Here is a 15,267-nt window from a genome sequence, read left to right on the forward strand (position 1 = left end):
ATTTTCTCTTATTCCCGTACCAGTGGAGCTAGAGTTTTTGAAGAATTGTAAGTCATCCCTTAACCCTTCACTTGTTCAACCTCTCCTTCCTGACTTCCAATTATAGTATCAGCTTTTGTGTCTCCTCACAACCATCACCAAGGTCTCCTCACCCCTTTAGAGCTAAAGAACCTAGGAATGGAGACAACATCCAAGCAAGGAGATGGCCCGTGCTAAATGCTATCTGTATAAAAGATAATGCCGACTAATCAGAGTACCCCAACACCACTTCAAAACCCCTGCCTTGGGGTGCTTTTAAAACGAAGTCCTGTATGGGAGGCAGCGGTGGATGGATCCCTGAGTTTGACTGAGGTCAGCCTCGTGTGCCTAATAGTTGTAGTGGTTGCTAGGGCTACATAGCAAGACACTATCTCATATAGTAATTAATAATGATTCATTAACAGGTCCTGTGAGGGCTCTTACACTTTCCTCTGCAATATGTGTGTGTATGCACATGTGTATGGGGTGTGCATGCTTGAACATACAGAGGACTCTGCATTACCACCTTGAGACAGGGTCTCTCATTGGACCTGGAACTCAACATTTCTGACAAGGCTGACTGGCCAGTGAGCTCCTAGGATACACGTGTCCCTGTCCAGCTCAGGACTGGAGTTCCAGGCACACGAAGCCATGACTGGCTTTACATGGGTGATGGGCATCCCAGCTCACACCCTCATGTGAGCATGCTAAGGGCAAACACTCTTACCCATGGAGCCATCTCCCCAGACAAAGTCAAAATCACCTAGCTGTGCACATTCTCCTAGTTTAGTAAATCCTTGCAAAGTGTCCCTAAGAGTTCAATAAATACTCACTGATCCACTTTACACAAAAAGTTACCACTGGGGCTGGTGAGATGGCTCAGTGGGTAAGAGCACCCGACTGCTCTTCCGAAGGTCCAGAGTTCAATTCCCAGCAACCACATGGTGGCTCACAACCATCCACAACAAGATCTGACTCCCTCTTCTGGAGTGTCTGAAGACAGCTACAGTATACTTACATATATTAATAAAATAAATCTTTAAAAAAAAAAAAAGTTACCACTGTAAAACAAGCAATGACTTAGAAATCCACCCAGCCTTGGCAGGTAGTCATAAACTATTGGGGCAAAGACAGATGAATTCATGGTATCTCTAACAAAAGGAAGCCTGGACTAAGTAAGCTCTTTGAGGGTTAGGTACAACAATTTTTTAAAAAGAAGACACTGAATTTCAACTCAATAGCAGTATCTGTGAATGTTTCATGAGAGAGTTGCCATATAGAGAGCTGAGTTGAACCACAGAGTTGAATAAGCCAGAGGCAGGTAAAGAAGTGAAGGTAAAGAGGCTTTGCAAGGGCACCAAGGCAGGGCATTAGGGCCGGAGAGAACATGAACGGTCCCCCATCCGATGTGGATATAAGATAGCAAGGAAGTGAGAAAGCATACATATCAGATAAGTTTAAATTGTAGACTTGCAGGCCAGGTGAACTAAAAAGGGCTGAGAATGTAAAACCACCTGTTTGTGAGAAGTCAAGGGCTTTAGAGAAACAGTAACAGATCCTATCTCCATCCAAGGAAAACACTGGCCACACTGTGTGCAATGAAAAGTAAGGGTGGCTAATTAGGAGAACACCATAACGGTCCTCAATAACAGACATAATAAGCCAGACAGTCGGGACTGAACAGCAGGCCAGACTGCAGAGACACTAGGACCGCATAATGGACAGGACTCAGACACACAGTGGGTGGCGGTGGAAGGGAAAGGACTTTCACCCAACAAGGAGACAAGAGTGAACTCAGAGGGAGATACACATTAGAGTTTGAATCTTAGCTCTGCCACCTCCTAGGCACATGACTCAAGGGAAACTATTCTCTCTGGCCCTGCAAAGGATGGTATGCCGTGTTTCAGTAAGCATTTCCTCCTTTAGAAGTTTGTTATATTTATTTTTAATGTGTATGTGATCTGCGTGCATAAGTGCAGGTGCACATGTGCCACAGTTTATGTATGAAGGTCAGAAGACAACCTGCATTTTGTTTTGTTTGTTTGTTTGTTTTTTGAGACAGGGTTTATCTGTATAGCCCTGGCTGTCCTGGAACTCACTCTGTAGACCAGAGAAGACAACCAGCAGAAATCTGTTCTCTCCTTCCACCATGTATATTGTAGGAATAGAACTCAGGTCGTCAAGTTCAGTGTGTAGCACCTTTTATCTACTGAGCCACGTCATCTGTCCAAACATGTTCTCATTTAAGAGTTACTGCTGGGCTAGACAGATTAAAGATGGATGGCTCAGGGGCTACAAGCACTTGCTGTTCTTGCAGAGGATCTGCGTTCTCTTCCCAGCACTGACATGGTGAGTCACAACACTTGCTAACTCCACTTCCAGGGCATCCCATCCACTCTTCTGGAAGGTACTGCAATGCCTCCAGTGCCCATACAAACATGGAGGCAAAACATTCATACGGGAAGAAATACATTTTTTAAATGTGTGTGTGTGTATGTGTGTGTGTGTGTGTGTGTGTGTGTGTGTGTGTGTGTGTATACATGAGTTCGTATGCATGATTGAGCACAGTGTGCAAGCCTGATGCCTGAGGAAGTCAGGTGCCCTGGAATTGGAGCTATGAATGGTTGTGAAGCACCATGTGGGTGCTCGGAATAGAACTCACATTCCCTGCAAGTGCAGTAAAGGCTTTTAACTGCGGATTCGTCTCTCCAGCCCCAAATAAGAACAGTTCTAAAAACGAGGGCGGGAGAGGGAGAGAGGAGAGAGAGACTACAGAACTGTATTTTCTTTTCTGTTTGTTTCAAGACAGGGTTCCTCTGTGTAGCCGTGGCTGTCCTGGAACTTGCTCTGTAGACCAGGCTGGCCTTAAACTCAGAGAGATCTGGCTGCTTCTGCTCCCAAATGCATGGTCGTCACCTGGCTCCTACTAATTATTTTAAAACTTTAACTTAGACTTTACTGTTTGAAGTTATTTTTATTATTTCTCAAAAGTTTCCACTCCCAGAATTTGTAACTTACAACTCAGGATCTCTTCTATAATTAAATTGTTAGTTGCACTGATCTCTCTAGATCAAACAATATTGATTCTGTCCAAATTGAAACTCGGAGACAAATGTAAAAGAGTTATCAGTTACAGACCAGTGGATCTGAAGCTGGGAGGCAAATAAGCAAAAAATAAAATAACCCTGGTTTTCAATTAAGCAACCACCAAGTGATGACATTAATAAAAAGATTAGGAGTATCAGTTATAGCCAGGCACAGTGGTGCACACCTTTAATTCCAGCACTTGGGGAGCAAAAGCAGACAGAACTCTGTGAGGCTAGCCTGGTCTACAGAGTGAGTTCCAGGATGGCCAGGGCTACAGAGAGACAAGAAAATTAGTCATAAGGATCAAAGACAGCAACTCCTATGCAGTTGCCTGGGCCGGACCAGTCCACAGCTCGGGCCAACCTCCCTTGCTCTTTCTCCTCTCTCTGGGTCTTATCTCTGATTGTGTTTTCCTTGGCTACCAATGATACTTTCGGTTACCAAGATGGGTAGCTGTCCTTCGGTTTGGTTCCACTTAGCTTACAGGTAACTTGAAACCCAAAGCAAAATCAGTAACATTCTGAAGTCAGGACACAGAGTGTTTGTCATGTCAGGGCTGGGCACTCAGACAGGTTTGTGTGTGCGCACACATATACACATACCACAAAGTAATAGAACAATCCAGTTATGATGAAAAGATCACAGGCATCCTGTTGGTTCAATTTCTCATTCTAATAATAACTAGGGCTCCCTATGTGCTAAGCAGAGTGCTAAGTGCTTTGCATGCACGGTCTCAATTAAGCCTCACAATAAATAGTCATATGAAGCATGATTACCCCTGATTTGCAAATGAAGAAACTAAGTCCTGAAGGAGTTAAACTTTTCTACAAGGTCATTCAGCTAATACAGAGCTAAATTAAGATTTGAATCCAGGCAGTCTAAACCCAGAGCCCTGTTCGATCAGCCCCTAATCACTATGCTATATCATCTCACACTAGTCCAGATTAGACTATGAGATTTGCCATCCCCTTTGTAAAGGCATTTATATATGCACAAATAAAAACCTGCAGCCAGAGAGATTACAAAAGGATTTCCTCATTAACCAAGCTTAAAGAGCTGTTAGCCTCAAGATTTCACTGCTTATAATTACTGCTTATAATCTAGGGACAGTACTGCGTTTGATCTAAAAATTAGTTTGTTTTAATGAATGGACAAAAGCTAATTTTAGGCACCTTATCAATATTTATTGCTCTAGGAGTGAGATATTTGTTATGAATGTGTGGCTAACTTCTCTAGTTTTTACAAGTCCAGAAGCCAGCCCAAAGAAAACATTCCCTCCAAAAGCACTCCTCACGACTCACGGTCTCTCCTGTTTGCGTCAGAAAGCCATGGCTACTTTGATGCAGTCAAATGAGAAGGGGACTATGCTACTGCAGCCCGTGGACAGTGAGGGCTAGAGCTCTCAGGCAGTACAGATGTTAGAAAGGTTCTGGCTGCCCAAAGTCATCAACAAACAAAAACCAGAGATGCAAGAAAACAGATAAAATATCTGGAAGAACTCCAATTCTGAAACAAATAGCAGGGAGCTAAGCCCCACCCCCTGATACCTCATACAGTCTCGCTGCAGCAAGAATGAGAGGTAATACATCTGGGGAAATCCCTCCAGGCTCTTCGTCAAATAGAAAAACAACTACTCATTTCAAAGAAGGGGGAATTTTCATGTGCTGTGCACAAAACTGCCAACTAACTACTACATTGATAGCACTGTTAAACTAAAATCTAATAGGGTGCTTGCTATATTCTAAATGTAGAAGGTTAAACCAAGCCAGGCCTCCAGGACGCCATGTGTTAACCCTGCAAGGGAACTCTTCTCCAAGTCTACAACTGCAAGTCAGGTCTTTAAAATGGCTTCAGCCTCATGGTTGGCTTCCCAGGAGGTGTGTAACCTGACAAGGTAAAAAACTCACTGAAATATTTAACAGTGGTGGTATGGATTTCTTTGGATAGGTCAAGAAAAGCAACTCATTCCCCTTTTAAAACATAAAGAACCATTTTATGGGGAGCCATTCATTTTCTCAGTTCTAGTGTCTGAGTCTTTCCTCAGGGCCTTCTGAAAGACCTTGCTGAAGAGGAAAAGGAAGAGCTAACAAAGGGCCCCCCCCTCTCTCCCTATTCCCAGTATAATCTACCTCAGCCACAGGGCCAGTAGCATCCACACTGTCATAAATGCCAGCAATTAGAGAATTAGGCCATAAAACCACCCACTCAGGTATAAGAGCACAGGCCTGCAGCTTATTTAAAGCGTGCCATAAAGGATCCTCTAGGGCCTTCACCACTAAGGAAAGACAGTAACAGCAAGAACAAAATGGCCCTCTGTCTGCCCACCTTGCAGAGATGTGTTCAGGGAAATCATCTGGGCCCAGGTGAAGGGCTAAGATCCCTTTTCTTCATAAAGATTTCCCATGTCCTCTAGCATGCTACATGAGACCTAAGAAAGGGCGGGCTACATTTTGAGCACCAGTATAGTGGAAACCAAAGCTGAGCTACCTTTTGCAGAAATTATTCTAGCTTATTGCAAAACTATTCTTGAAGCTCAGCTCAGCTAGTTCCTGACCTCAAGAAATACTGGCACCTACAATTAGCAAGCGATTTTAGTGAAAAAAAAAATAATAATAATAATTCAAGGCCCATGAAATGGATCAGAAGGTAAAGGAATCTGTGCCAAACCTGGAAACCTGAGTTTGATCCCTGGGTCCCACATGAGGAAAGGAATCAAGTCCCACAGGTTATCCTCTGACCTCCACATAAATGCTAAAACATGTATACATGTATATTCCTATGGGCTTTCATGTACATATACAACACATATAATTTTTAAAATGCTAATTCCAATAACAAAGCTATTTTACTCAATCTGTTCCAAAATCTGGTACAATTTGGGGCCAACCAGTAGTTTCATTTTATTATTTTTCCTTACAACTTAGCAGCCCACAAAAAATCATAGGTCTCCGATTTAATCCATGATCACACTTAATTCCTCAGAGTTCATGAGCCAATCTTGATGAGACAGACCGGTACTTTATACCAGTGAACTCTAGCATTTACTTCCTACTCGTGCCTAGAGGGTTAAGAATCAGGTTGAAATGTGGGTGCATCATGCCAGACTCATTAGTAATTTAACCTTTCCTAATCCCAGAAAATGACACGCAAACAGAGAAAAGGGTCCATCACAGCAATCCTCAGAGAGGTTCCCACTAGGACAGAGATAGTCACAAAGCTCCCCCTTCCTCAGAACCCAGGCCACTAGGCTCTCTCTACCTTGCAGAAGAATGGAGACAAGACACTCACAAAAGGCCCGATTGAAGGCCTTCAGTGAAGTGCTAGAAGGGAGCTGATGCCCTGTGCCAGCACTAGAGGAATGTGGGCAGGCACAAAGAGATCTTAATTAGGAGACCTACAATTAAAACACAGTGAGTCTCCAAAAGAGAGAGAGGCGTTGCAGTCTGTTACGCCTCCGAGCAGGCAAAAGTACTGCTGCCACCCCCTCCAGCCACAGAGTAAGGGCTGGCACGGGCTGCACAGCTGCTCTCTGGAAGGACAGCTCCAAGGTGAGCAGAGATGAGAAATGCAGTCCAAATGGGAGCACTTCTCCAAACTTCAAGTCAGAAGGGAGCTCACTATAGTACGAACCATTTCCTCCAGGAGCATGTGCCCAGAGATGCTTAATTGGGAAAGAGTGGAGACATAGTATACGGCTGAGAGAGAGAGAGAGAGAGAGAGATCTGACAACTAACTCAAAGGAGGTATTATTGCTCTGGATTTCTAGATACATTGATGATCTGCAGTCTTCTTGCATTTAAGAACTTACACACTTAACAAAATACATATCATTCACACTGAAAATAGTTTCTGTTTAGGTAAGAAAATTCCAGCCATGAAAACAAGGAGATAACACCGGGGTTCTACAGGTACTCTGCATTTTACTTCAAAGTTGATCTTCAAGTCAGACACGGTGGTGTCTGTCGTCCGAGTAATTTAAGAGGCAGTGGCAGGACTGCTTGAACCTAGAAGTTCAAGGTCACCACAAACAACATAGCTAGATCCCAACACAACGAAATCTCCACGGTTGTTGTCAACCTCAGCAAAACCCTTACAGTTTTTCCATATAATGAGAACTTTCCCACCAAGATGAAATTTCTCCTAACAATAATGATAGTGAAATGGGCAAGTGTACAGTCTGATACTAAAAGGCAGCAAAGAGTCTCACTCTGGCTCTTGAAATAAACTCAGAATAAGAAATTCTGGTGTAGGTGTGGTGGTACATGCCTGTGATCCCACCACTTGGGGGACACCAAGGCAAGAGGACTGACAAATCCAAGACTAGTCTGCCCTTCATTCATAAGGCATTCCAAAACAGCCAAGGGCTATAGGGCAAGAACCAGACTTGATGATGGTGATGATGATGGTGATGGTGATGATGATGATGAGAAGTAGAGGAAGAGGAAGAAGAGGAAGAGAAAGAACAAGAAGGAGAAGAGGAGGAGAGTAAAATGATCTAACAGAAACGTTTGTGAGCTATTTAGTACAACTTCATTTATAGATCAGAAATTTAAGGTGAAAAGTGAACTTCCCAGTTGGGTGTGGTGGCACATGCCTTTGATCCCAGCACTCAGGAAATAATGAATGGCAGATCTCCACAAACTCAAGGCCAGCCTAGTCTACATAGTAAGACCCTGACTCAAAAACAAGCAAACAAAACATCTGAACTGTTCAGTTCGTGCTAGCAGACAGTGGGGCGGGGGGAGGGGGGGGCGAGAATTAGTAAGGGAAAAACAAATCACAGACCTTCTCCAGCTGCCTTCCAGCTAGATAGAGAACTACCCTCTTTTCTAAGCCCAATCTAAAAGCCTGCCCCAGGCCACAGGGCTTCACTGAAACTTTAAATGAAAACAAATATGCACCATGTTGTAATTCCGCTTCAATATCACATAGAATTAAAGTGCACAGCATTGAGATCAAGAGAAAACCGCCTTTAACGTGTTGAGAGGAGCTAGGAAAGGCATATGAAATCAATGAGGGCTGCGAGCTGCTAAAAGACTTCTGAGATTTATGTCAAGGTAGTACAAAGTCTAGTCGAGAGAAGATGCTGCCTGGCTGTGTTTATTTAGACGGACCTGAGACAGCTACTGCTGACATCACGGAGACCATGGAAAGAAAGCACAGGACTCGGACTTGTGTTATGTCCTACAGGCAAGGCTTCAGATCCACTTCCTAACTCACACAGGACAACGCCCAAACATCTATGTATTTTGAAAACCACTTCATCACAACAGAACGGAGTCCCAAGGACTCACATGTCGTTGTTACCAGAGGGATTTCTATCCAAGGAGAGCAAAGAGCCAATGGTAGTGGAGGACAGGCCTCCTGTGGACAGCACGGTTCCTACAGGGGCATCTGGAAGTGCCGTCATGCAGTGTTAGAACTTAGCTTTGATTATGTGCAACTCCGAGTCATTATTCACATAAAGTAAACCACAATTTAAAGAGGTTAGAATCCATCTGGGTCCTGTAACCATTTCAAGAGGCCAGACAAGACTTCCTAAGAAGCATGAACAAGTTCTAAGCAGCAACCTTTAGGATCCTGTAAGTGTATCGGACTGCAGTAAGTCCCGTAGAACACTATCACTGATGTGTAAGACTATGTCACAAAACACTTGGCTTCTCTGCTGAAAGCCACCCTGGTTTACCATGAATGACACATAACTCTTGGCCCATGCTAGACAGCTTCAAACTACCAGACGGAAAGCTTACCAACAGCTCATTCAAGCCCAGTTCAGGAAAAAAAAAATAGTAACACTGGAACCTGATGCAAGGAGTCAAGCACTCCGCTCGAGATAAAACAGTGACTACCACCCAGCACAGGTTTTAAAGAGACAACCTCCCCAGTACACTCGATCTCACTCGTTTGTAGGAGCTGGAATTCCTGACCAAGCTTTACACCCCTCACTCCCAGTAAGGCAAACCAAAGAACTAGCTCACAACCCTCTCCTAACACCAACAGGGAAGAAACTGTTAGTACCTGAATACAACTTTACTGGTACTCTGTCAAAGGCCAACAGATGAAATATTCTGATGCCCAGACATTAGGTCCCTGAATCCAGGTGTCCCTCTCTCTCTCCCTAACCAGTCTCTGGAAAAGTTATGATTGGAAGCTGCCGGCTTTGCTTTTGAGTATGTGATAAGAACATTTAGAACTCGAACACATGGTCCTTCAATACAAAATGCATGAGTATGCCAAGCAACAGAATGCTGCCGGCTCAGGAATCCCCTTAAAGCAGACCAACTTCTAACAGACTTTCTTAGTTTACTCAGACAGACACAGGACCAGAATGCTACACAGAACCAGTCAAGTCTCAGCTTTGAAAATATGCAGATGAATGATATGTCGATGTAAGGTGGTGGTTTGGTTTGGTTTTGCTGCTGTACCTTTAAAGAAAAAAAAAAAGCAAAATCAACTCACATTTAAGCACCAATTCCATGCAAGTAACCTGACCGGCTTAGCCTTTATGTCATGTATGAGGCCTTTGGTTCTCCAACTACCTGGGATCTGTGTTGTCAGCTTAAAAAATACAGAATTGGCCTTTCAAAAATCATAACAATAATCTACAGCAACCAGTCAATACTCGCAAACAACCCTGTTTACTGCAGCTGCCTTCTGAAGGCTGGGAAAAGGGGGTGGAGACAGAGGGAAGAGAGGCAGGGAAAGAGGATGCTGGAGCTAGCAAGCTATATAGCAAGGAACACGCCCCCATCATGTCCTCCTTACTCTGTCAGAGGCGGTTGTTGTCAGTCTCCTGAGCCAGCTGCCTTAGAAACAATTTTTAAAAGGAGGCTGGAAGACTAAAAACTTAAAGAAAAAAAAAAAAGACCAGCTCCTTGAAAGGAGAGGCAGGGGTCCCTAGGATTCCCCCCTCGTCCAAGGCCTTTGCTAAATCTAAAGGGATGTGGGGCATAATGGGGCACAAGGGGTTTGCCCAGGATATTTTGTGTGCCCCAACGGCAGTGCACGCAGGAAACGGCTGGTTGCTATCTTTCCCTTTCTGTTTCAATCAACAGCGCTCCAGAGCAGCAAACCCCTACCCCCCTTCACTTCAGCCCCTGGCAGCTGCTCTTCCTCCTCCTAGAATCCCCCATCACATCCCCCCCCCTTCCCCTGCGATTCAAACTGCCCTTTCTGCATCCAATGGAAAACAAATGCGCATCGACACTGACTGAACCTGAACTCAACTTCCCTTCCCATGGCAACTTTCCTTTTCGCTGAAAAAGGCTGAATACCGTTCATCAGAGCATCCCGGTTCTCAGCCTTTACCTCGCCCACCTTGAGTCTCCCACTAGGAATCGCAGAAAGACTAACTTGGCTTCATAATCCTCCTCTTTCTCCCAACCCAAAGCATCAACAACCAACGCCATCACACTAAGGCAAAACTGTCCTTTTATCTACTCTCATCCCAACCCGGCTTTCCTCCACCCCCTTCCAAGACCCAGGATTGGCCTAGGAAAAGGTGGATCAATAATGAAATGACGAGAAAAAAAGAGAAGGGCGGGAGGGAGCCAGGGCCAGAGGCTGCAAGCTCTCAGGCACAGTGGGTGGGGTAAGAGAGCAGCTGCTTCCCTTGGGAGGATGCAGTCCTAGTTCCCCCCACAAACATCACCCCTCACCGGGGGCCCCCTTTCTCAAGAGCTGGAGAGAAACCCTGCTCCTCTCAAGGAGAATGCTAGAAAGTAGCTCTGCTCCAAGCCTAGGGGGACACTGGACCATTTTCCCTCGAACACACCTCTGGTCCTTCCTCTAAAGGAGGGAAAGGGGTGGAGTTGGAGGTAAATCCCTGACACCAGCAGCCTAGGAAACGTAGCCCTGGAAGATGGGGAAAGAGACAACGCAGGGGAGAGCACTGTTATCTTCGCAGGAGAGATGAGAACGACTAGGTAGAAAAAAAGCTTTCCCCGAGGGGTAGGGCGGAACGAGGAGGCCTGGTGTGCAGGAGGTGGGAGTGGGCAGGTGGTAGAGGTGAGACAAGGGGGAGTGACTGGCAAGGTGAAGACCTGGCTGGGGAGGGAGGGAGGGTTGGTCAGGTTTTCAGAAGCAAGGTGCAGGAAGGGACCTGGATTTCCCAAGGGCCAGGATAAGAACGTGGCTCTGGATGAAGCCACCACCCGAGAGATGTCCAAGGGGGAAGACTGCCCTAGGAGTAACACATCTGCCCAGGGAAGGAGGCGGAGATGTGGCGGGATCAGGTCTCTGGCAGAGGGAGGGAGGAATCTGGCTCGGATGAGGTAATCTGTGAAAGGGAGGAGGGGTTCAGTCCCGGGATGGGAAACCCCCGCAAGGGGGTCTGTGCCAAGGGATTTGGGGAAGGGTCCAGGGGAAGAAGGCGGGACGGGGGCTAAAGGCCCTCAACCAGAAGGGTCTGAGCCCTCGGGTAAGGGCGCCTGGGGGGTCTGCAGCCCATAACGGGGGTCCTAAGATGGGAGGGCCATTTGCCCCGCGTTAGGGACCCCAGGATGTTTCCAGAATTGGGATGCTCCTCAGACCTGCATGGGGGAGGGGAGGGGTTCTCCAGAGGGTCGAGACCCCGGACCTTGGGGTTCCTCGCCCCCTTACCTCTCCGCTGCCGCCTCCCCCGCCGCTCTCCCCAAACACTGCCCGGAACCGGCGCAGGTTGGTGCCGATGGCGGCCGAGACCTGCAGCGCCGCGTCGAATCCCGGGCCCACCCGGAGCAGAGCCGGCCCTGAGGAGGCTGAGGACGATGACGAAGACGAAGACGAGGCGGACGACGAAGAGGCTGCTGAGGCGGCGGCCGCTCCCCCTGGAACCCCAGCCCCGCTGCTTCCCGCCGCCGCCGCCGCCGCCACCGCCGGGGGGGAGGGGGGCGCCCCGGGGCCGCCACCGCCGGCCGGGGGCCCGGGGGGAAGCAGCAAGGCCGGGACGCGTTGCCGCGGGGCGCCCCCTAGGCCCCGGCGCCCCCCGCCGCCGCCGCCCCCGGTGGTCCCGGGTCGGGCGGGGAAGCGCCACCGACAGCTGTGCGCCATGTTCGCCCCGTAAGTGAAGCAGCGAGAGGGAGAGGCGACAACACAGGGGGGCGGGGAGGCGGAGGGGGGGGAGCGGCGGGCCCCGGAACCTGCCTAACCCGCCTGGCGCCGCCCAGATGGCCGTACCCCGCGGCCCGCTATGCCGAGCGCTGGGTGGCGCCCGCCTGCCCTGCAATCTGCATATGAGCCCCTGGCCTCCGCCTCCGCCGCCCGGAGGCCGCTGCTCTATGCCGAGCCCCGGGCCCGGCTCCTCCGGCCCGGCAACCTGGATAAGTGCATGCCCCGCCCTCCGGGAGCGGCAGCGCCAGGGAAGACGAGGGGGGGGAAGGAAGCCCTGGAGCCCGGAGCGGAGGCGGGTTCCGGGGAGAGGGGGGAGGGGGCGAGGGCGGCGGGAGGATGGAGGCGGAGGGAGCGGGTGGCCCGCAGCCGAGAGCCGAGAGGCCGATTACACACGTTCCCGGGACGCGCAGGGACTTGAGCGGCCCAGGAGAACCGCTTCCAGTGCGGCGCGGCTGCTGGGTCCCCGGAGGAGCGAGCCTTCTCCTCCGCTTTGGAGAGCGGCGGGCTTAGCCCTTATAGAACGCTTCTAGAATCCAGAAAGCTCCATTGTACTCCATGCAAAACCCAAGCGTCGCCCAATTGATTCTATGCAAAAATGGCAAGGCTCTCGGCGAACGCGCCTTAAAAAAATAAAATCCAATAAAAAAGGAGCCCCTCCCATCTTCACGCTTGGAGCTCTTTCCAAAATCCACACAACCGTGTGGTCGGCCTCTGCCACCTCCTCGCTCCACTGTGCGCTGGAGGAAGGTGAGGGGCTTCTGGCTTCCGTGCCCTTCTCCGGAGTTGGGGTGTATTTTCCCAGTCCAGGCGTTGGAGCCACAGCGTGCGCTCCTCAAACGACCTGGCGTTACAACGGAGCTGAAACTGGGTGGCTAACGGACAGGGCCTGGAGGGAAGAGGCGGGCAAAGGCGCCCCGCCCCTTCTTCCTCCGCTTCCAGCCTGCCGCTGCATGCAAAGCAGACCCTAATGTATGCACGCGGAGGGAGGGGGCTAGCCAGCACATTTCGCCTGATGGGGGGGGGGGGGGGAAGCCTGGCGTAGGGCATTATGATACACAGGATGGAAGGGGCCCGCCGCCGGCGAGCTCTGCACTCATGGTTAGCAAGCTGAGGGGGAGGGAAGAGGGATAGGGCAGTGCCGGGGGTTGATGGTGGGGTGAATATCCACGGGATTTACTTTATTGCGGGGAAATGGGAGAGGGCGCCTCCAGCGAGGCGTTAGAAGCCTGCGGGGATGGAAAAGCCAAGGAGGGAGGGAGAGATTGCTGCCCGAAGAATTTGCCTTGGCTGAGGCTTAGGGATCGATACACTGCCTGCAGACCCGGAGCAGCCTCCATCTCCCCCAACCCCCAGCCGAGGTGGAGTTCGCAGGAAGGTCATGCAGCCGTCCAGGTCTCCCGCACCGGTACCCCGCGCTGCTCTAACCAGGACCTCCCGGGGTGGCAGATTTGGGAACGACCGGGTGGTTCCTAGTAAAGCAGGTAGCAACCAGCTCCAGCCCACTGGAGGGTGTACTGCACGCCTCCAGAGGTCCACGGCCTCCTGGTGCTGAAAAATCTACGTCCTTCCTACGGAGAGACGTCTGTGCCTGAGGAGAAAATGGGGAGGTGGGGGGGAGCGAGGAAAGGAACAGAGAAGGGGAGGAGACATAGTCAAGCCCTAACTCCCCAAACTCGTCCGGGATCGATCATCGTTCCAACCACGCAGGATGGAGCCCAGATGGTTTGCAAAACGCACATTCACACTACGCACACACAACCCGATTCCGTTGTTGCTTCTCGTGGCTTACTAGGCGCCGAGAGGATGGGAGCTGCGAAAGGGTATTAAACAGCAGCCCCAAGACTCTGCTTAGGACATAACACACCCCATTGTGGACGGTTTCTCTATTGCAATGTATTTTTGCATTAGGCTCTGGGGTTTTGCTTCAGTATAGCTGCTCTGATCAGTTACAGATTGGCGACCACGTGGATTCCCTCAAGCATCCTGATTTGTTCCCTCTCTCACTCTCTCTCGTTTATTTTTCTTTTGTATTTGCCGCCCCCCTTCTTTAATATGCATAACGGCCTTCAGAGGTAGTAGGCAGGGGACTGAGTGACAGGCTTTATATAACTGTGTCAACAGGATTTCTTCCCGCCCTCCACCTTTGAGAAAACAAACCCGTTAGATTCCGCGTAACCCTCTCCCTACAAGCACACTTGATTTAGCACAGGTGGGAGGTCTGCAGGGTGGGTGGCAGCAGCAAGAATGGAGAATATTTGCAGGATGTGACATGAGCCTGGGAAGTCGGGGAGAACTCCTTGGAAAATTATCTAGTCGGTCTCTCTGGGGCTGATGCAAAACGACCTGGTATAGATCAGAATTTGGTTTGTGGCTGGATGTTTTCGAGCAGAAATAACTAGCTCTTAGTGAGTACGTTCTATGATTCCCAAATGTTTTATGTGCATTCAGTTCTTACTAATCATAGAAGATAACCCTTATTTTACAGGTGGGGAAACTGAGTCTTAGAGTAATGCCCTAGGCCACATATTTAGGGATAGGTCCGAAACTTTAGTGGGATCTAACACTAAAATCCAGTAAGACAATCTTGGCAGAGGGACATTCAATGGGAGAGCGCTTGCCTAATGTTTGGAAAGAAAGCCCTGGGTTTGATCCTAAGGGGACACACACACCCCCCGAGGGGGAGGCACTGAGAGATTCTTTTTTACCTTTCTCATGTACCGTAAGGTGCATGTGCTTTAGTTTTTGGTTGTAAATCTTAACTCATTTCTCTTGAATACCAATATGTCATATGGCTATTTTTTTTAATAGTTACTTTGGAGCTATGGCCTTAGCTATTTGAGACTGATCTTGAACTTACCCAGCCAAAGATGACACTGAACTTTCTGCCTCTGGACTGCTTGGAATACAGGTGTGTCCCACCATGCCTGTGTTCATGTACTGCTGGCAATCAGGCCCCGGGGTTTTGTGACTACGAGATGAGAAGCTCTCTACATCCCTATCCCCATTCCCTATTTAAAAAAAAAAAACTATTCTTTGTGTTTATTTATGTGTCCTTGTTTGTATGTACAGCAC

The 15,267-nt window shown here is 48.7% G+C and overlaps 1 protein-coding gene across 8 annotated transcripts in view; it reads right to left on the minus strand.

Annotated features, from left to right (window-relative positions):
- Kmt2a (lysine methyltransferase 2A) overlaps positions 1-12,174 on the minus strand; it is a 77,290-nt gene extending 65,116 nt beyond the window's left edge. For 7 of the 8 annotated variants that reach the window (XR_015048941.1, XM_085844597.1, XM_085844596.1 and 4 more), the window contains exon 1: positions 11,707-12,174. Coding sequence is in view for 7 of the 8 variants with exons in the window: in XM_085844597.1 (XP_085700723.1) it covers positions 11,707-12,135 (429 nt within the window). In the remaining variant the exon portion in view is untranslated. Of the gene's footprint in view, positions 1-9,564; positions 9,664-11,706 lie in introns of all 8 variants that reach the window. The other variant, XM_085844598.1, reaches the window with a different exon arrangement.
- Positions 12,175-15,267: the final 3,093 nt, after the last annotated feature.

This window comes from Mus caroli, unplaced genomic scaffold, assembly GCF_978045245.1.
Source record: "Mus caroli unplaced genomic scaffold, Mus_caroli_1 scaffold_11, whole genome shotgun sequence".
Classification (NCBI taxonomy): domain Eukaryota; kingdom Metazoa; phylum Chordata; class Mammalia; order Rodentia; family Muridae; genus Mus; species Mus caroli.